The sequence below is a fragment of the Pan troglodytes genome, chromosome 23, assembly GCF_028858775.2.
Source record: "Pan troglodytes isolate AG18354 chromosome 23, NHGRI_mPanTro3-v2.0_pri, whole genome shotgun sequence".
NCBI lineage: Eukaryota > Metazoa > Chordata > Mammalia > Primates > Hominidae > Pan > Pan troglodytes.
In genome coordinates this window covers 38,345,342-38,367,218 of record NC_086016.1, presented here as the reverse complement: position 1 = coordinate 38,367,218, position 21,877 = coordinate 38,345,342, and the positions used below count along the sequence as shown (strand labels likewise).

At 50.0% G+C, this 21,877-nt stretch overlaps 1 protein-coding gene across 1 annotated transcript in view; it reads left to right on the top strand.

Moving 5' to 3' along the window:
* MYH9 (myosin heavy chain 9) overlaps nucleotides 1-21,877 on the top strand; it is a 105,405-nt gene that overhangs the window by 33,619 nt on the left and 49,909 nt on the right. The window contains exons 2-3 of the mRNA XM_016939084.4: nucleotides 5,208-5,559; nucleotides 12,891-13,047. Of these exons, the coding sequence (XP_016794573.1) occupies nucleotides 5,227-5,559; nucleotides 12,891-13,047 (490 nt within the window). The 5' untranslated portion in view covers nucleotides 5,208-5,226. The remainder of the gene's footprint in view (nucleotides 1-5,207; nucleotides 5,560-12,890; nucleotides 13,048-21,877) is intronic.

The window sequence follows — 21,877 nt, the reverse complement described above, 5'->3', positions numbered from 1 at the left end:
CAAAAAAAAATAAAGATGGTATACTAGATAAGAGGGTAAAAAAACCTTATAAGTGGTCCTTAAAAAAGAAAAAAACACTTGAGAATATTGAGAATATGGTGCAGCCATTAAATGATGGACAGTGAGGCCTTGGCGTCAGGAGTTCTGGGTTCAGGTCCTCATTCCCCAGCTTGTGTGACCGAGTAGAGTTACTTTCTCTCAGGGCCACCACTGCATCATCATCTATAAAATGAGTTGGATAAAATTGATTAACAGGCAAATCTGAGGCTGGGTGTGGTGGCTCACACCTGTAATCCCAGCACTTTGGGAGGCCAAGGCGGGCAGATCACATGAGGTCAGGAGTTTGAGACCAGCGAGGCCAACATGGTGAAACCCCGTCTCTACTAAAAATACAAAAAATTAGCCAGGCGGGGTGGCACACGCCTGTAGTCCCAGATACTCGGGAGGCTGAGGTGGGAGAATCGCTTGAACCCAGGAGGCGGAGGTTGCAGTGAGCCGAGATCGTGCCATTGCACTCTAGCCTGGGTGACAGAGCAAGACTTCATCTCAAAAAACAAAAACCAAGCAAATCCTAGCCCTACAGGAAAATAGTCATAGTAAGTAAGGAAAATACAAAATCTGAAACTCTGTCCTCGGCCTGATAGTTGAAAATCAAGTGTTTCCATGAGCCAGGTCCAGAAAGGACCACGAAAAGAAAGAGAAAACTGATTTTGCAAGGCGGGGAGAGGTGGTGGGGGGAGTTCAGGAATTTAGGGGATTATTTTTCTTTTATTTTCAAAAACTTTTATATTATGGGCAGTTTTAAAAAGTTTCATCCGGGCGCAGTGGCTCATGCCTGTAATCCCAGCACTTTGGGAGTCCAAGGCGGGCGGATCACCTGAGGTCAAGAGTTCAAGACCAGCCTGACCTAAAACCCCATCTCTACTAAAAATACAAAAATTAGCCGGCTGTGGTGGCGGGCGCCTGTAGTCCCAGCTACTCGGAAGCCTGAGACAGGAGAATTGCTTGAATCTGGGAGGTGGAGGTTGCAGCGAGCTGAGATCTTGCCATTGCACTCCAGCCTGGGCAACAGAGTGAGTCTCTGTCTCAAAAAAAAAGTTTCAAAGAGGCTGTTTAACAGCCCCAGGACAGAGTAGGAAGGAGTGGCTGCACGCTGGCTGCTGTGTTTGATAGACTGCCTCCCAGGTATCCTGCTGTCGTGCCCCTTATTGACTTTTTAGCAGCTCTTTACTATCCCCCATTCATAAATGAGGCATATGGATTATAGATAAGGTGGTTTAACCCACATGCATCCTGGAGAGGTCTGAGTATTAACCTGACTGAACACACTTATACACACACATGAACACACACACACACGCCCCCAGAGGCACAGGATACAGGTGGAAACAGCAGCTCTGCTGCAGCCCTGTGGCCCCCCATCATTGAATGTGGCTAATCCTGCCCAGGTGGGCGAGGGGGCTTTCATAGAAACTCCACTGTTTATCCTGACCTTTGCGGCTCTCCCTGCTGGTCTAACCCGTGTATTGATATTGGCGCTGCTGCTAACCCACGTCATTCTAGCAGAGTTGCTGAAACCAAATAGCCCTGTCCTTGGCCAGGCTGAGCAGAGCCCAGCCTTGCTTAATGAAAAGTTCTGGGAGGGAGGTGCCCAGGCAAGCGGGGGCTCTGACCTTCGGCTGGAGCCTTGGTCCTTGGAGGCGGGGGGTGTCCCTGGTGGGATGCATTCTCTCTTCCTCTTGCAAGAACTGTGGCTTGGTGGCCAGGCCTCTGCTAGTCTTCAAGTGGACACCACTGGCCTGTGACTGTCCCCTGCCCTCCCACCAAAGCCTGAAAGTCGGACAGGGTGAGGTTCTGAGGACAGTTGGTTGGGTGGAATTCCTCCCCGCCAGCTGGTGTGATGTTTGTGACCCTCCAGAGCGGATTTCCAGGGCAGTCTGAGTGCCTGGGCCCTGCAGCCTGAGGGTGCCCATGGGCTGCCGAGAAGCCAGGCTACCAGATGGGTTCTTTGCTGTTAGGGTTGGCATTGCTGGGGCGAAGCAGCGTTTGAGGACGGTCAGAGCTCATTCTGCCATTGCTGATGGGCTGCAAGCTTGCGCCGACAGTAGCGGGCCGAGGGAGTAAATCTTGAGTTCTAACGTGCCTGCTTTTTGACGGGCCATGTGGTCCACACTGGGAAGGCTCACTCAGCCTTCCTGCCTACCTGATAACATCCGGCAAATATTTGTTGAACGCCCTGGAATGCATTCCTCTCCACTCCCCACATCACACTCAGCTCGTGGGGACAGTTAGGGCCCAGCTCCAGTGCCGGCCTGGCTTCTGAGGGACACCAGGCACAATTGTTCTGGGAGGAGGCCAGGCACAGGAGCCAGGCGTCCCTGGGTTAGCGTCCCACTCCATGCCTGGGCTGGGCAACTCTGGGCAAGTGACTTGCCCTTTCTGAGTCTGTTTCCTAGTTTATGAATTGGGGATGATGAGACAGCTCTTTCCCAGGATGGTTGCCAGTTAGGTGAGGTGGTGAATAAACTGAGCGTGGTGCTGGGAGGTACTTAGTAACCATCCCCTGCCCCTTCTGCTCTCGGTAGGAGTCTCGTGAGGGGCACCGATGTCCTCAGATGCCTTCATTGGCGGGGTCAGCAGCACACTTAGGGTTTGGGGGCATGGGGTTCAAGTGAGTCTCTCTGCTATTCATGGAGTTATCCTTTGTGGGTTTGAGGTCTGTGAAAAGGCTGAGAACCCGCAGCCTGAGACCTGTGTTCTGTGATTGCTGCAAGGTCTTGAGCAGGGCAGGGGCGTGATGGGGAGACTTTGGGGAGCCTGGGTGCTGGGACGCTAGGGGTGCCTGTTGACTAGTTAGTGGTTAGACACATGGTAGGGAGAAAGAACAACTAGGATTTACCTGGCAGGGAGAAACCTTGGATTTGCTTGAATGGACTGGCCAGGGTGAAGTGCAGACAGCTGAAAATAAGCTGGTGGTGCCCTGGGGGCTGCTCCTGGTATAGACCCTAGACCTCAGACCCGCAGCAAAGACGAGGGGCGGCCAGGCAGTTCACAGCCACCGTTCCTGTCTTGTTTGCTCTGACTCATTCTGAGCCCGGCCTGCTCTCAGGGTGGTCCTTGCAGAGTGGATGTGCCCCCTGGCCCCCACAAGGGTCTGTGGGGTTTGCCTGTGTTGGGAAATGTCAACAGAGCCACCGGCCGGGGAAGCTGGTGACGCTGCCAAGCTCTGTTCCTGGGACTTGTGTCCCTCCTGGCGAAAGGGAGCCAGCAAAAAGGTTTTTTCCTGGAAAACCGCCCCTTCTGGAGTGAGTCCAGGGGAGCCCCTTGGCTTTGACTGAAAACCACTAATGAGCCCAGATGAAAAGTTCTGGTCAGCCTAGATTTTTCCCTTTGTTCTTTCCCTCCCATGCCCCCAGCCTCCTTGAGATCCAAGTCCCTCTTGGAATCTGGAAGCACAAAAGCCCATGGTGTTCCGTGTTTGGATCTGGGGACTTCCTGGATTGCAGGGGCCTGAGGGGAGGGGGCTTGATCTCATAGAGGGAAAAAAAACCTTCCTGATCTTCCTTGATTTCCCAGCAGGAGCTGGGCAGTGAGCTTCTGGGCTGCCTCCTCTGGTGACCACAAGCTGAGTCTGTTTTACACTAGGGTAGTCACCTCAGGTGATCCCAGCCTGCGCCTCTGAGCGGGAATAACGATGGTGTTAGTCATGGAAAGGCCACAGGACTGGATGACTATGGAGAAGCCCCTTACATCCAGGGAGCTTGTTTCCTCATCTGTAAATTGGTGGTAATAATATATACCTTACCTGGTTTACAGAGTTGTTACGACAAAGACCTTTCGAGATAGCGAAATATGTGTGAAAGCATTTCATAAACTATAAAACCATACAGATATATAAGGCATTGTTATTTTATGTCTTTTTTTTGAGACAGAGTTTTGCTCTTGTTGCCCAGGCTGGAGTGCCATGGCACAATCTCGGCTCACCACAACCCCCGCCTCCTGGGTTCAAGTGATTCTCCTGCCTCAGCCTCCTGAGCAGCTAGGATTACAGGCATGCGCCACCACGCCCTGCTAATTTTGTATTTTTAGTAGAGACGGGGTTTCTCCATGTTGGTCGGGCTGGTCTCAAACTCCCAACCTCAGGTGATCCGCCTGCCTCGGCCTCCCAAAGTGCTAGGATTACAGGCCTGAGCCAGTGTCCCCAGCCTATTTTATATCTTCATCTTGCAAATGAGTTTTGAAAAAAGCAAACACACATGAACTTAAGTTCTCTTGGCTCATGAATTGTGAGGGTCACTTTTGACCTTAGTGTCCCCAAAGGGAAGCACTCTTAGCATTCTCCATGTTTCTTGGAACCTGGCATCTTTTCTCTGTGCTTTTTTTGGGCCGTATTACCAAGATGGAATTAAAATCTGGTGGCAACATGTATTGATGTTTTATTTTCTTCTCTTGTCTTAGTTGACTTCATGAACTAATAACAAGTTTTTTAAACTGGAAACTTCCACTATGTGGGGTTGTAGTCAGTTGTGTTTTTTGGCTGATTAGAAACCTGTTTTTGTTGGAAATCCTCCCAAACTGTGTGGCTACTTTGCTACCTTTGTATCTGTAGCATAGCGACTTGAATTGCATCTGTCTTTGAGACTCTTGTTATGTTCATTTGGCACAATAGTTTTCTTGATTGTGGATTGACCCTAGGGCGATACACCTTACCATTAGTTGCTAACAAAATCCCTGCTATCACCTTGTTTTTCTGTTGCCCAGGCTGGAGTGCAGTGGTGTGAGCTGGCTTACTGCAACCTCCGCCTCCTGGGTTCAAGCGATTCTCCTGCCTCAGCCTCCCGAGTAGCTAGGATGACAGGTGTGCACCACCATGCCTGGTTAATTTTTGTATTTTTAGTAGAGATGGGTTTTCACCAGGTTGGCCAGGCTGGTCTTGAACTCCTGACCTCAGGTAATATGCCTACCTTGGCCTCCCAAAGTGCTGGGATTACAGGCATGAGCCACTGTCCTGGGCCCAACTTGTTTTTTCAGTGATGCACATCTTTATCCCAAAAGTGTGGAGCAAGAAAGTTGTGCAGCCTGGTTATATAGAGTTTTACTGTGTCTTAATCCTATACAGTCTGCAAAGAGAAGAGGTGTGAGCATGAGTGATGTTGTGTGGCTGACGTGGTTGTATGTAATGTGTTGTCTTTCTCCTCCCCTCTTAGGTCCTGGCTATAAGTCACCATGGCACAGCAAGCTGCCGATAAGTATCTCTATGTGGATAAAAACTTCATCAACAACCCGCTGGCCCAGGCCGACTGGGCTGCCAAGAAGCTGGTATGGGTGCCTTCCGACAAAAGTGGCTTTGAGCCAGCCAGCCTCAAGGAGGAGGTGGGCGAAGAGGCCATCGTGGAGCTGGTGGAGAATGGGAAGAAGGTGAAGGTGAACAAGGATGACATCCAGAAGATGAACCCGCCCAAGTTCTCCAAGGTGGAGGACATGGCAGAGCTCACGTGCCTCAACGAAGCCTCGGTGCTGCACAACCTCAAGGAGCGTTACTACTCAGGGCTCATCTACGTAAGTGGCTGCCGTGGCACCCCGCAGGGTGGGTCTGAGGGCTCCGAGGTGGGGGCGGGCCGGGTCTTCCCATCACCCTCACGTGCCTGGGCCCTGGCTCTCTGGTTGAGAAGGGGGCTTGAAGGAGTGCTGGGGTGACATCCTTGAACTTTGACATCTGAACATCCTAGTGGGATGTTCTTATAGCATTATTCTTTTCCCTTTGCAGCCAAAAACAAAACAGGAAGCCTGTTTTAGAACATACGTAGGGAGAAGAATATGGCCCTGTCTGAGGGATGCCCACCCACTGGCCTTTGTTCTCAAGTTTTGGTGGAAATATGAAGGTTCAGGTCAATGTTGTAGATTCCTTCTTTTTTAATTTAATTTAATTTAATTTTTTTTTTTTTGAGACGGAGTCTTGCTCTGTTGCCCACGCTGGAGTGCAATGGTGTGATCTTGGCTCACTGTAACCTCTGTCTCCTGGGTTCAAGCGATTTTCCTTCCTGAGCCTCCTGAGTAGCTGGGATTATAGGCACCTCCATAATGCCTGGCTAATTTTTGTATTTTTAGTAGAGATGGGGTTTCACCATGTTGGCGAGGCTGGTCTTGAATGCCTGACCTCAGGTGATCCACCTGCCTCGGTCTCCCAAAGTGCTGGCATTACAGGCGCAAGCCACCGCACCTGGCCTCTTTTTTTAAATTTTAATTATTTTTAATAATATCTTTAAAAAATCTTCTTTTTTAACATTTTATTTTTTAAATATCTTTAAAAATTTTTTAATAAAATATCTTAATTATTTAAAATATTTTTAAAAATATCTTTTAAAATAAAATATTTTATTTTATTATTAAAATAATAAAGTATTTTAAAAGATATTTAAAAAAATACCTTTATCTCTTTTGATTTCTTTCCAATAAGCCTTTTGCACTTTAAAAATGCAGTAGATTCCTTCTAAAGTAGGGAGTGCCAGTTCCTGGTTTCCTGCTTTGTTCCTCTTGCATCACTGGATCTCCTCTCCCTTCACCATTTGCCCCAAGCCCATTTTTGGTATCTCTGCCATCTTACTGTTTTTTTTTTTTTTTTTTTTTTTGAGACAGAGTCTTTTTTAATTGGCCAGTCTGGTCTTGAACTCCTGACCTCATGATCCGCCCACCTCAGCCTCCCAAAGTAGCTCTGTTGCCCAGACAGGAGTGCAGTGGCATGATCACAGCTCACTGCGGCCTCAAACTCTTAGGCTTAAGCGGTCCTCCCACCTTAGCCTCTCTGGTGGCTGGGACTACAGGCCTGTGCCACCACGCCTGGCTAATTTTTAATATTTTTATTAGAGACAGGGTCTCATTATGTTGCCTAGGGCTGGTCTCGAACTCCTGAGTGCAAGTGATTCTCCTGCTTGGGCCTCCCAAAGTGCTTGGATTACAGGCGTGAGCCACTGTGCCCGGCCCATCTTGTTCTTTACGGATGCTTGTTGGTGTGGGTTACTTCCCTAGGGAGTGTGCTTTGAGCAGAGGTGAGCTACCAAGAGTAAGACTTGCTCTGGGACTCTGTCCAGCACTTTAGTGCTGGTCCGTTGCCAGGCTTGACCAAGGGGAAGTGTACTGAGAGTCCAGAGAGCAGCATGTGCAAAGGGCCAGCACATGGAGCAGATCAGGGGCGTCATTTTCTTTCTTCTGGCAAGAAAGAAAATGCAGAAACACAGCCCATCACCAAATTAGGAGACAGGGAGATGAGCATTTATGCATCCCGGAGGCAACGGGCTCTGGGGTCACAAAGTCCTGTCCAATATCAACCCCAAATTCCTCTGTTCAACTCAAAGATATTTCCTTCTGGTTTTGTCCCCAGTGGGAAAGAAATATCTGCTTGTTATTATTCCTAAAATAGCTCTTTATTTCTTTATGCTTCTCTAGCCACCTTGAACTTTGGGCTGAATAAAACAGTCCTCAAAATGTTTTTGACCTAGTGGAAAAAAGCCATGAAGAGGTTATTATAGGCCGGGCATGGTGGTGCATGCCTGCAATCCCAGGACCTTGGGAGGCCAAGAGGAGAGGATAGCTTGAGCTCAGGAGTTTGAGGCCAATCTGGGCAACATGGTGAAACCCCACCTCTACAAAAAATAAAAAAAATAGCTGGGCATAGTGTGGCGTGCCTGTAGTCCCAGCTCCTTGTTGGAGGCTGAGGTGGGAGGATCATTTGAGCCCCGGGGGGTCAAGGGTGCAGTCAGCTGAGATTGCACCACTGCACTCCAGCCTGGGCGACAGAGTGAGACCCTGTCTCAAATAAAAAAAAGAAAAAAGATTATTATGGCCTTCCCACTTTACAGATGGGAAGACCAATTTCAGACTGAGGGATTTTGCTCATGATCACATATGTAATAAAAGCAGGTGGTGGCAGGCTCATTCTGTTACAGAGACAGCAGCTCTCAAAGGGTCAGCTGTTTAATTTTCTGTATGACTTCAGACAGACTTAAGCACATTTCTACGAGGTAGACTCATGCTTCTGAGTGCCCTGCAATGTGCTAAAGCCTTCAGTGGGAGCCATGGGCCATTGTATTTGCCCGGAACTCCTGACTAGGACTGCATTTCCTTGTTGATTGCTAAATCGGTCTGTGACAATGAGGTCTTTGTTTTCTGCCATCGATGCCCACCCTTTGGGGATGAACCTGGCTCATCAAAGACCTGTCAACAAGTAGATATGTGGAACAGTCTCCTTTACAACCCAGCCTTCTTTTCTTTTTTTTTTTTTTGAGACGGAGTCTCACTTTGTTGCCCAGGTTGGAGTGCAGTGGTGTGGTGCCATCTTGGCTCATTGCAACCTCTGCCTCCCGGGTTCAAGCAATTCTCCTGCCTCAGCCTCCTGAGTAGCTGCGACTACAGGTGCCCACCAGCATGCCCGGCTAATGTTTGTATTTTTAGTAAAGACGGGGTTGCCCCATATTGGCCAGGCTGGTCTCGAACTCCTGACCTCATGATCCGCCCACCTCGTCCTCCCAAAGTGCTGGGATTACAGGCATGAGCCACCGCACCCGGCCCCAGCCCAGCCTTCTAACATGGCAGGTGGGAAGAATTGAGGCCCAGAGATAGCAAGGAACTTAAGCAGGGTCACACAGCCAGGTGTTGGCCAGGCTGAGGCTGGAACTTGGGTTCCTGATTTTCAGACCTATTGTGTCTCATCTGTTACTTGATAAGATTATCATGTGGACCAAATTAAAGGCCCCTGTCCCTAAGGAGTATTAACCACTGAAATTCAGAATTAGTGACTTGCAAATAAATGAATGGCAGACTGTGCTTTAAGGAAGCACAGTGTGTCTGTGGGGGTGACATGGGAGCTGCAGCCTCATTGTCTGGGATTGGGAGGCGCTCCTCTTGGCAGGCTTTATAGCTTATGTCACACCCACTCTGCTGTGCCACTAAGCTGAGATGGCCTCTGCTCAGTAAAGCAGAGCCCTTAAGTGCTATAGTTGGAGCCTCGAGGACCTGGTTCAAATCCCAGCTCTGCCCCTTACTGGCCGTGAGACATGGCTATGTGGAGTCTCACTTCCTCATCTGCGAGGATTCCATGGGAACTTTTTTTTTTTTTTTTTTGAGACGGAGTCTTGCCCTGTCGCCCAGGCTGGAGTGCAGTGGCATGATCTCGGCTCACTGCAACCTCTGCCTCCCGGGTTCACGCCATTCTCCTGCCTCAGCCTCCCGAGTAGCTGGGACTACAGGCACCCACTACCACACCCGGCTAATTTTTTGTATTTTTAGTGGAGACGGGGTTTCACCGTGTTAGCCAGGATGGCCTCGATCTCCTGACCTTGTGATCCTCCCGCCTTGGCCTCCCAAAGTGCTGGGATTACAGGCGTGAGCTACCACACCCGGCATCCATGGGAACTTTCTAAAGTACCCAGCCAGCACCTGGCTCGGGGCAAGGCCTGGGGGCCTGGACTCAGGCTGCTGATGTGTGTTACAAGTGAAAGTAACTCCTGTTTCTCTGCTTGGCTCTTTATTGGTGCCTTTTTAACTTGAGTCTCTTTTGGGATCTGCTGGATATAAATTGAAACAAGTGGAGCACCTGAGCCTGCCTGAGCTTGCACAGGGCCTCTCCCTCCCACGAAAGGGAACAGTCATTATTCAGATACACTCAGTGTTAGTGGCTGCGTCTTTCCATTGCAAGCCACACGCGGAGGTTTTACTGTGGGTGGGTGTGGTGGGTAGTGCCCACATCTTTTCTCTAGAACTCTTTGGCTGGAGGCATTAACTCTCATTTTTGCTTCCTTGCTGTCACCTCTGGTGTGCAGTTCCTCCTGCCTCTCACCAGCCTTCTTCTAAGCATCATCACTAAGAGGCCCATTGATGGCCTCTGCAGTCATTCTAGTGGAGACCCCAGCAGGTGCAGAGTTATTAGCATGTCAGCGCGCCTGGGCGGGGCCGCCTGGGCGGGGAGGTGCTGCCTCATTCATGGTCTATCTCTCCATCAAGCTTCCAAATCATGACCTCAGGAGCCTTCATGCAGCCTGTTTGCCCAGCATTGTGGGCGGCGTGGCTAATTCTGAGCCACAGCTGCTCTGTCTTTTTCTTCAGGGGGTGAGGCCCTGGGATGGGGGCGGATGGGCACAAAGAGCCTCTGTGGCCTGTGAATGGAGCAGCGCCGTGTTGTGGCCGCGCCGCGTGGGAGCAAAGCCGCTTGCTCGATGTCTTGCCTCCACGAGCATCCAGTGAATCTCCTTCCTCCCACCTGAGCCTCAGTGCTCATTCCGCAGGGCTTAGCTCCGTCATCACTGCTTTGACGGGATTAGCCCAGAGAACTTTGAGCTCCCGTAGACCACTCCATAGGACCATCTGCCCACCCAGCTGTCAGAAAGACTTGTCCTAATGACCCGTGGTCCCCTTCTGCTGTCAGCACCAGCTGTTTCCAAACATCTGGCTCCATGGCACTCCCTTAGTGTGCGACCACGTGTCCTTGGTTTTCCTGGGCTGGATTTCCTAGAGTGTGGGTTTTCTCAAAGTCCAGGAACAAAGCTTGATTGTTTCTGAGCTCCTGGGGTGACCTTGCTGCTCCCTGGCCTTCTCTCTTGTCCCCACTCAACATTCACGCAGAGGAAAAACCAGAACAGGCTCCTGTGTCTCTTCCTCCTGAAATGCCTGGGCCTGCAGGTTGCCAATACCGTGTTTACACTTCTTAAGAGCTTTCCTGGTCTCTTGTGAAAAGAGTAGTTGGAGGGAAAACAAGTGACTAATTATCCCAGGAAGAAAGGAAATCAAGGGCCCTGCATCTCCTTTTCCAAGCAGCCAAACACGCTTGTCCATTTCTAAGCTCAGCTGCTCTTTTTTTTTTTTTTTTTTTTTTTTTAAGAGCAGGGTCTCCCTCTATCACCCAGGCTGGAGCACAGTGTTGCCATCATGGCTTAGTGCAACCTCGAACTCCTGGCCTCAAGTGATCCTCCTATCTCAGCCTCTTGAGTAGCTGGGACTACAGGTGCATGCCACCACACGCAGCTAATTTTTATTTTAATTTTTTAATTTTTTGTAGTGATGGAAACTTGCTTTTTTGCCCAGGCTGGTCTCGAACTCCTAGCCTCAAGCGATCCTCTCACCCTGGCCTCCCCAAGTGCTGGAATTCCAGTGTGAGCCCCTGTGCGTGGCCTCAGCTGTTTTGAATGCATACCATTGTGTGGTTGTTGGGGCCCTCTGGGTTCTGCCTTTAGTCTAATTGCTGCTTGGAAATTCCCTGTGCCATAGCCTTTGGCCAGTGCCTGAGAAGAGCCTTCTCTTCATGACTGGTTCCTGTGTGGACCCGTCTTTGGGTTCAGCCACAAGATCCATCCCCAGTTTTGGAGCGACTGGAGAGGGCACAGGTGGAGGGGGCTGGGTTGACTCTGTAGTGCATGCAGTCCCTCAGATGGTGGCTGCTTCATGAACGATGAAGGTGCAGGCCACTTGTGATGGAGAAAACAAAAGGTTGGAAGGAGCTCGGAGAACCGGCCTCCGTGACCAAGGAGGTTGGCATTGGAGACCCGAGTCTGCTCCCAGCTCTGCCCAGTGCCTTGTGACCTTCCATCATCACTTCACAGGGGCAGGGCCGTAGGTGATGTGGTGCGTGGAGCCCCGGCCTCACTTCACCAGGCCCCTCAGGCCCATTTTCTTAGGAAGAGGGTACTTGGGTCACTCCAGTTGCTTAAAGAGGGTTGCGTTCCCCATCTGAACATCTGCCACCCTGGGTGGTCTTGGGAGTCTTGTGCAGCTTTTAGGAATCTTTTTTTTTTTTTTTTTGGTAGGGGAAAGGGATCTTGGGAGAAAAAGTAACAGGAAACTTATTAGAAAAAGAATTAGTAGTCACAAGGTAAAGTATATTTCCCTGAAGACATGGAGGTAGTCACAAGGTAAGGTGTATTTACCTGAAGATGAGGAAGGACAGATGTGTGTAAACTGTTGCTGTTGGAAATGGTTCTCCTCGCCTACCCGGAGCTACTCTCCAAGGCTATGCTGCGTGCTGTGCTATGTGCTTCATTTAATCCTCATAACCACCCAATGAGGTCTAGAGCTCTGCCTGTCCCCGTTTTTCACATCGAGAAATGGAGGGGGAGAGAGGTTAAGAACCTTACCCTTGCTGAGATTTGAACTCAGGACATCTGACTCTGGGGGTCTTATTTGAATTTGATCAAGTCACACTTGGAGTATTGGGTATATTTTAGGTACCTCACATTAAGGATGTTGATTAATTGGGTTCCCCTCCAGAGAGGAAGTCTTGGAGAAAGCTCACGGGGGACGTGAAATAGTCTTAAAGTGTTTGAGGGATTTGCATGTGAATGTCTCTAGAAGATTCCAGAGAAAGAGGTGTCTGTCAGGGACCCACTGTCCCACAAAAGATCTAATTGGTTTAGGACACAGTGCGTTTTTCCAGTGCTAGAAAGGTGTAAGCTTCACTATCTCTCAGCGTCCTTCAGTGTGGAATGATTTGTGTTTCTGCAGTTTGCTGCGCTGCAGCTGAGCCCTTTTCTGTTTGTGCCTCTCTCACGATGACAAAGACATCTCTCATTGTCCTCGGATCTGAGTTTTGTAACTGGACTTCTGCTGTCTGCTTGGCCGCGGACCTTGCCTGGTGGATACGCACACTCACTGACCTACGAGGCTGGAGCACTCCTGCAGTGGAGAGGGAGGATCTTCACTTACAGGGCAGAAGGAGGATACCGGGGCTCCACACCTGCAGCAGGGCTGCGGGAGCTGGGCCACTGGGAGCAAGGGCCATCAGGGAGTGCCTTCACAACAGGCTGACTCAGGGGTCCTTTGAAGCCGCAGATATTTTGCTGCAAAGTTTGTACACTACTGAGAGTCAAACTTCCTAACCTGTTCCTATCTGCCGCTCTTTTCTTTAGACCTATTCAGGCCTGTTCTGTGTGGTCATCAATCCTTACAAGAACCTGCCCATCTACTCTGAAGAGATTGTGGAAATGTACAAGGGCAAGAAGAGGCACGAGATGCCCCCTCACATCTATGCCATCACAGACACCGCCTACAGGAGTATGATGCAAGGTGGGTGACGTAGTGTGTGCCCACCTGGGGCTGAATCTTCACCTGGGGCCTCATCGACACCTTTGCAGGTGCTAAGTCACATTTGGTGCCACATTGATCTAGTGGCTGGTGATGGGCAGTGCATCATGGAGGTCTGTAGACCTCTGTATGAAAGCCAGGGCCAATGGCTATCCAGAGGACATGGTTATATGTTGATAGAATGTTCTAGAAGCTTTAAAATATACATTTCCTAATTTTTCTCTCAATTTCTCATACTTTTCAAGAGCTCTTGTGCCTGTCCCCTCTGCTTTCTTTTAGGCCCCTTCTTCTTCCTGTTCTTCCCTTGCCTTTGTGTTTTTCCCTCTTCCTTTCTTGCTCCTTCCCCACAGTCTAGAAACACGTTCGAGTTCTTCCCGTCTCTACACAAACAGATGCAGAGCCTCGGGTGGCTTCTGCCCCCCTGTCACTCTGGCTTCTGTGCCCCTTCTGTTCCATTGCAGTGAAGCTTTGTGGAGGAAGTGTCTGTGCTCACTGCCTCCATCCCCACCTCCTGGTCACTCTCCTCGCCCTGGCTGTCTGTCCCCACCCATTCTCCAGACTGGCCAACAGAGGTCACCTATGTATGACCTGTGTGTTGCTAAGTCCACGGCTCTCAGGAGTTCCTACCTCACCTCTCCCCAGCATCGGACAGTCTCTACCACTCTCTTTCTTTCTTTGTTTTTTTTTTTTTGAGACGGAATCTCGTTCTGTCACCCAGGCTGGAGTGTGCAGTGGCATGATCTTGGCTCACTGCAACCTCCGCTTCCCAGGCTCAAGCGATTCTCTTGCCTCAGCCCCCCTAGTAGCTGGGATTACAGGCTCGTGCCACCATGCACGGCTAATTTTTGTATTTTTAGTAGAGACGGGGTTTTGCCATGTTGGCCCGGCTGGTCTCGAACTCCTGACCTCAGGTGATCCACCCACCTCGGCCTCCCAAAGTGCTGGGATTACAGGCGTGAGCCACCGTGCCCGGCCAACTTTACTCTTAATAGAGCCCCCTACCCTGTGCTTCCACCAGCTGGTCATCTTTCTGGGATGTAAATGTGATCAAATCACTTGATTTGAAATCTTGACAAATCATAGAAATGCTCCTCATTCCCCCAGAGCTATTAGGTTGCTGCAAAAGTAATCGCGGTCTTTGCCATTAAAAGTAATGGCAAAGACCGCGATTACATTTGCACTAGCCTAATAACACTGTGACTCTGTGTTAGTGTACAGTGCCCTTCAAAATTGGCCCCTTGCCTACCTTCCCACCTTCCTAGCTATGTGGAACTCCTTACATTTCCCTAATAGCTCTTTCTGCTTCAAAACACCCTACCTGCTCCATCTGCCTGCAATGCCTGGCAAATCCCTATTCTTTTTTAAAAAACATGACGGAAGCATTAGGGCCTCCAAGGAGAATATCTGGGCTAGATTTGCATCAGAGCCCTGGTAGTGCTTTATTTGACTGCAGTGTTTACACGTTTCTTTTTCTCTCCTAGACAAAGACAGGGCCCATGTTGCCTTTATATTCTCAGAGCTTAGCCAAGTACCTGGCATATGTAATCCTGACTCAAACGCAATTTTCAGGCAGGGCCGTATTCTCCTATCTTGTATGGATAGTGGTTTGTTATGTCCCATTACATATGGATCCTTTTTTCTTTAAACTTTGCAGTCTATCTAGACAGTGGTGGTAATGCATCTTGTTGGGTTAACCACTTTGTCCCTGGTTTAGTGGTTTACAGTGGCAGCTTGCAGCCTGTCCTCCACCACCCACGCTGTTCTGTGAAGGAGGCATTTTACTGTTGAGCTTGATGCATTATGTAGGATGCTCAAGTTTGGCCGAGTCTTTGGCTTATGTTCACGTCTATCAAAATATCTTGAGGAAGTCAGCCCTTCAGTTCTAAAGTAGAATGTCTGTTTCAAAATGCTAACTAGAACAGCCTGGTGGAAAAACATTCTGTGGGATTCCAGAAAAGTCTGATTCTTTGTCTCTAGAGGTTATGAGTCAGTTTGCTCCCAGCTCTCTTAATTGGCCTAGTGCAAAAAGTGTACTCCGGAGTCATCTTGAGATCTGAGCTACTGAGTAAGCGCCTGTTCTCACACTTGGATCCTGGATTGGGATGGTTATCTAGCAACTGGGCATTTTTCCTTTTAGGCAAGACATTAAGACTGAGTAATGTATACTGATGAGGCAGGAGACAGTCTTCAGATCTGGACTTCAGACTGTCTTCAGTTAACATGTGGGACTCCTTCTCCAAGAGATTCATTCAATTTTTATTTGTTCAACAACAACAAAAATTTGGTGGTGGCCTGAAAGCTCCATACATTGAAAGTATTTGGGGGACAAAAAAAAGGATGCAGAGAACCAGAGCTTTCCTTTTTCTTGGCCATACCGCATGGCCTTCATAGGAACTTAGGGGCTGCCCTCGTACATCTGTGCAATTCAGGGTCTCTTCATGATTTGTCAAGATTCTGAATCAAGTGGTTTGATCAGATTTGCAAATTATGAGGGCAGGTAGGTGGGCGATTTCTGTTTTTTTTTTTTTTTTTTTTTGAGATGGAGTCTCACTCTGTCACCCAGGCTGGAGTGCAGTGGCACGATCTCGGCTCACCGCAGCCTCCGCCTCCTGGGTTCAAGCAATTCTCCTGCCTCAGCCTCCTGAGTAGCTAGGATTACAGGTGCATGCTACCACGCCTGGCTAATTTTTTTTGTATTTTTAGTAGAGACGGGGTTTCACCATGTTGGTCAGGCTGGTCTTGAACTCCTAACCTCATGATCCACCCGCCTCGGCCTCCCAAAGTGCTGGGATTATAGGCGTGAGCCACCGCACCCAGCCAGGTGGGCGATTTCATCTTTTGGAGACCAGGGATAGGAAATACATTTGTGAGCACGGGAAACTTGTATTGTTGATGCCTCCTTTAAAGCAGTCCGTGCAGGAATTGGGTCCATGTGTTTTCTAACCCTTAGTCTGAGAGGTTTTCACTTTGCCTTCTGCTAGCATTGGACTTGCTGCAGCTGTTGAGCTCCCACATTGACTGACGAAGGACGTCTCTAGGCTATTTTCCTTCTTCTTCGGCTGGGTGTGGTGGCTCACACCTGTAATCCCAGCACTTTGGGAGGCCGACGCAGGTGGATCACCTGAGGTCAGGAGTTCGAGACCAGCCTGGTCAACATGGCGAAACCCTGTCTCTACTAAAAAAACAAAAAAATTAGCCAGGCATTGTGGCGCACGCCTGTAGTCCCAACTACTCAGGAGGCTGAGGCATGAGAATTGCTTGAACCCGGGCAGCAGAGGTTGCAGTGAGCTGAGATCGTGTCATTGGACTCCAGCCTGGGCAACAGAGCGAGACTTGGTCTCAATTAAAAAAAAAGAAAAGAAAAGAAAGTTCCTTCTTTTTGTATATAGCTGACCTGCAAAGCAAATACTAATAGATTTCTTGCTCTTGGAGCAGGGAGGAAGTTAGTAACAGAAGTTGTCCATGTTATGACAAGCTGGTTCACTAGTAAAAGAAAAATATCCAGAGGAACCTTTGGTTCTTGCCCTGGGTCATGTGTCACCCGTGGAGCCTCGGGGTCTGCAGGCTGTTAAAATCTGCTCCTGTCTTTTGGAGTGAAGTCTTAGTGCATGCTGCCCACCTGGCTTTGGGGGAAACAGATTTGTTCTCTGCCACTTACATCTTAAAAGGCACAGCTGGAAAGTTCCTTTTGTGCTTTTTCTTTAAACAAGAACGAGACAAAGATTTCCTTCCTGAGCTGGCTGTGCCTTATGACATACTAGCATTTATTCTGCCAAACAGGGCAGTTGGTGGCTCTGTCTGTGGACTTGTAGGAGAGGAGCTCTTTGACCCTTCCTGGGGACCTCCATCTGCCTTTATCTGTTCAGTGTACTGGTTTGCCTGTACAGTCCTGATTTATGCCTGTTGTTCCACAGTTATTATTAATAGCACTCTCTTTCACTTTCAGAAGCATCCCAGTTTGGAGGATAAATTATATGTCACTCACCTATTGTCAGACTAAGCCAGGGATTCTCACTCTTGGTACTAGTGATATTTGAGGCTGGATGATTCTCTGTTGGGGGTGGGGGATCTTCCTGAGCACTGTAGGATTTTTAGCAGCATCCTGGCCTCTATTCACTTGGTGCCAGCCACACCTTCCCTCTCCAGTTGTGACAACCAAAAATATTCTCAGACATTGCCATCAAGTTTCCGTGGGGGGCAAGATTATTCCCAGTTAAGAACTACTGGACTAAGCATTGCAGATTAGTTTTACTTTGAGTGTCATCTCCGATCGATCAGTAGTGGCTGCCTGGAGCCCTGTGCTGGCAAGGATTTGAGACTCGATGCAGGAATTCTGAGATGGATTAGTGCTGTCTGCCATGGGCACGGGTGGGGCATGACAGCATGTAGTGCCTTGGATTAGGCCGTGGAGGTAGGTGACAGAAGGTGCCAGAATGCCAGGAGGTTTTGACATTATCCTGTTACTGGATGCCCTGGCGGTCCAGGTGGAGAGACGAGGCATGTTTATAGACAGAGATTTGTGGCCCTAGCTACAAAACAAGACATTTGGTGCCTACACCTGCGCCAGCACGACTGAGCCAATGTCAGGTGTCCTGGGAGTTTTGTCAGGTGTGGCGAGGTCGGATCTTGCAGAAAGGCGGTGGTGTGTGTCAGTCAGTAAGTAGTTACAGGGCATCCCAGACGTGCCCAGCATGGCCTTGGGTGACATGGTTGGTTCACCCTCCTGCCCCTGGCTTTCCCATGTTGTTAATTCGTTGTCATGGCCGTTCCTGGGTCTTCCTGCCTTGGGGATTGGACTGTTCCTCGGAACTCTGTGATGGCACCAAAGGCTTTGAACTGGCCAAGGCCAGGAGAGTGAGAGAGCATAAACGTTGTGTTGCTGGCCCTTGCCAGGCAGCGGGGGATGGGTGGGACTGTGTCCCGGGGCAGGCACAATGGTCTGCTGTAGAGTTCAGGTGGAAGCAGCTGTGGTCTGCAAAAGGTCTGCCTCGCCTAGGAAATGGTGCTTCTGGATCCTGGGCCAGACCCTCTGGGGTCTCCCCTGTGGGGAAAGGTGTGTATGTCTCTACAGGAGAACTCACTGGTTGAGGAATTTGACATGAGCCCAGTTATCTCCCCAGTGAGTAGAAAAAGCCCCTTCTATGTGAATTAGGTAGAATGCCAGGTTTGGTTCACTTTCAGTGACTTTATGGTATTAATATTTTAATGAGTTCCCAGCATTTTGAGGGAAGCAGATCTGCTTTCATTCTAGGCCTAAACTTGTCTGAGAGCAATTTAACCCTTTGCTCTGTGCCAGTCTCCCTTCCCACCCAATCCCTGGTTCCCAAGGGAAGCTGCACCAGAGGTGTTTGGTCACCCAGCAGCCGCTCAGAGTGCCAGTGAGTGTGCACATGCCCCTCGGTGTCTGACCTTTTTCTGTAAACAATGAGGGGTAGAATTTTTGTGTATCTTCACGTCTGAGCATGGCTCTTCGAATTCATACGTAAAGAGGCAGGCACAGATAATGTTAACTGGCTTGTCGAAAAGCCCACAGAGTGCCAGCCCCAGAAAGCAGTCTCCTGATTTCCTGTCCTGGTGCCTGTTACCCTGGCACAGGCCCGTGGGGCATTGGTGCCCCTCATTTTCTCTGGCTGGTCTTGAAGGAATTCTTATCTCCAGCTCAGTGGTTGGGGGGCACTAGGGGAGGAGAGGCCCTCTCTTTCCTTCTCTCCACATTCTCCCTGCCCCGCTAGTTGTGTCTCCTGTGGAACTGTCTGCTTTCCAAGGACTTTCTGAGGAAAAGTGCCATGTTCGGCAGAGGCTCAGGAAAAAGCTTCAAGGGGCAGAAAAACTCTGTTTGAATCGACTCACCGGGACAGGCAGCTGAGGAAGGAGCACCATGGAAGCCACAGATGGGATGACTCTGCTGAAGCAGGAATGCACCCAGCCGGGAGGCTGCCAGCCCTGCCAGCCGTCAGCACACAAAGGCACCGCTGTCTGCTGGGGAGGTCGGGAGCAGGCCCTGTGTGCCTAAATGTGCCTGTGGAGGCAGCGTGGGCTCTCCAAGATGGGGCGTGTTCTGTGTCTGCACCTGCTGGTCTCTCTGTGCTGGCTGAGCTGAGCACCTACTGTGTGTGTGCCGGGCACTCTGCAGAGTGTACAGACAGCAGGCTGGGGCCTGACTGGAGGAGGTGACTGTCTCGTGCTCGGAGACAGGCAAATCAGCTTCAAGATGAGAGCGAGAGACCAGCACAGAGGAGGGGTGCCCCACCGAGCCTTGAGAGCTTCTGGGGTGGGTACGGGCCTTTGATAGATGACACAGCACTTCTATAGGGCACCAAAAAGGGGCTGCTGGGCCTGTCTCAGCCTTAGACTTGGGAAAAGTGCCGCGTATTGCCTTTGAGCAAGAGGAAGTGTGTCGTGGAGGAGAGACTGTGGGTTTTGGACTAGACAGAGCAGGAATCTGCCTCTTTCGCTTCCTAACTGCAACCTGGCTGGAGCAAGTCAACTCACTCTAATTGAGCCTTTGTCCTCTTGTCCTCCTCTTGGGCTTCATGACACTCCCGGGCAGGGCCATGGTAAGAAGTAAGACGCCGTGTGTGTGATGCCTGCGATAAGTACCTGTTAGAGCTGGCAGTAGGAGTCCAAACACTTCTTGACTGAACTGCCCCGCCTTCCACGGAGGCTTCAAATCGCTCATTCCTTCCGTCCACACTCCTGCTCGCTTAATGAAGGTGATGGCCAAATGCATCTTCCAGGCAGCCATTTGAATCTCCCCAAAAACACTCTCCCGAGAGTCCAGGTGCAGGAAGTGAGTTGTCACAGCCGCCCCTGCAGCGACTGCGCCACACACTGGAACGCGATAGCAGACGCGGTCTCTGGCTTATCTGGTCTGAGGCCTGGGGCTGATGTGGCCTCAGTGGAGCTTTAGGAGATGTGCTTGATCCAGAGTTGGTTCTTCTGCAGCCCTGAGACACTTTTCTGTTCCCTGGGATGCTGGTGGACCAGACAGGTGCTGTGGGAAGCAGGCCCTGGGCCACCACCCAACACCATGGCTGCAGCCGGGAGGCGCTGTCCTCGAGCTGATGCGAGCTGGCTGCTTTGTGCTGCTCCCCCAGGAAGGAAAGCCCGGCCCCAGCATGAGGCTGCTGAACTACCCATGGTCCTGCCTGTCAGTCTCATTTCTAGAACTTCTTCTTTCTAGAAGAGGAATCTGCGGTTAACGGGCCCTTTTCAAGGATTCAGCGTTAGGCTTACTTTTTTTTTTTTGTAAATCCAACCCAACAGGCCCACCATGCTTTGCTCTGGGCCCACTGAGCGGGAGATAAAAAGGAAGTGGCCTCTTAGAACCCGAAATTTTGGGTGGGGGTGTTTGGAAGCTTTGCCCAGTGTTTTTTGTTTCTGCTCCACATCCCCTGAAATAAACCAACAACAAAAACTCACATCAAATCCCTAATCACTAAGCCACTTTGTGCTTTTGGCCTCCCGTGACGAGTTCTCTTGCTGCCTGGTGAGTGTCACCTACCAGCCCGTTTTTCCTGTTCTCTCCAGCTCTGGCTTAGAGACTTCGGTTGAACTGTGTCCCAGTTTGTCAGGGCTGAACAACAGTGTGTTCAGAGAAAGGAGTTGCTTTCCTTTACATACCTGATTTCTGGAATGAAGTTATCAGTTGAGAACCAAAGTAATTCCCTACAACTAAAGAAAGATAAATGAACTGAAAATCTGCAGGTATAAAAGTTGGGATTCTGCAAGTGGCTTCTGTCAAATTTGTTTAGTCTTGACCAAGGCTGTCAGCCCCGTGTGGACCTTGATCATAAACTCCATAAACTCTTGAGACCCCAGGTTTTCTTTTGGCAAACAGACAGTACTGATGGGGGCTCAGGATGTCATTCCCACCTGGCTTTGGGATTCTTCCTGAAGATCTTGTCTCTTCCACATGAGCTGGTCCACAGATACAACAGGGCACAGGTCTAAGCTGAAAGGAGAGGAAGTGTGAGCCGTGCTCCAGGAGTGAATCCTAGCCTAACAGTCACCGACATGCCTTTCCTTCTACCGACCGCTCCTCCGAGGCAACATGTTCATGCGCTGTTACTGTTCACCTCCTACCATTGATGTCCCTGGTGCTCTCAAGCACGTTTGACTCATCAAAAGGAGTTTCACAAAGCCGGTTGCTGTCTTTGCAGGCCTGTTTGTGCTCCAACAGGGAGCCGAGTTTGTCATGAGCAGTGCCTGGCTGTGTCTGCCATGCTCCCTGTGTGTGTCCCAGCTCCTTCCCTCTTATTCCCTGTTGATCCAGCCCTCTGCAGAAGTCAACAGGGGCCCCTCCTGCCTTGTCTTTCCTTTTCCCAAGGGAAATGTTAGGTAGGAGCAAGGCGGAACCGGACTGGGAGTGTCCCGGTGGCATGTGCTGTGGGTGGTCAGCACTCGTATGTGGCTTTTGAATTTCCCTCCAATCTGACAAACCTGTTGGAGCTGCCTTGGCAACAACCCCAGAAGGAGAAGGTTCCCCCTCCTGGCCCCACCCACAGAAACAGCAGTGCTGTTTCTGGCAGATTTGCCTGTGTGCTGGGAACTTACCTGTGTTTTCCTAATGCATTTTGGCCAAGAGAAGGCTTGTTTGGGGCCTCGCTTAGTCTGACATAATGAAAGTTAAGAGCAATCCCTTGAGGTTTTTTTTTTTTTTTTTTAAATTATCCAGAGTGCCTGGAGGGGGAGGGCTACCCATTCTCTGCCTCCTATAAGTGGGGACTTGGGTCTCAGCAGGTTCAAACCAAGGTTCCACCTGGGAGATCACAGGGGCTATGGGCAGAGGCACTGGGCCGAGTCGAACTGG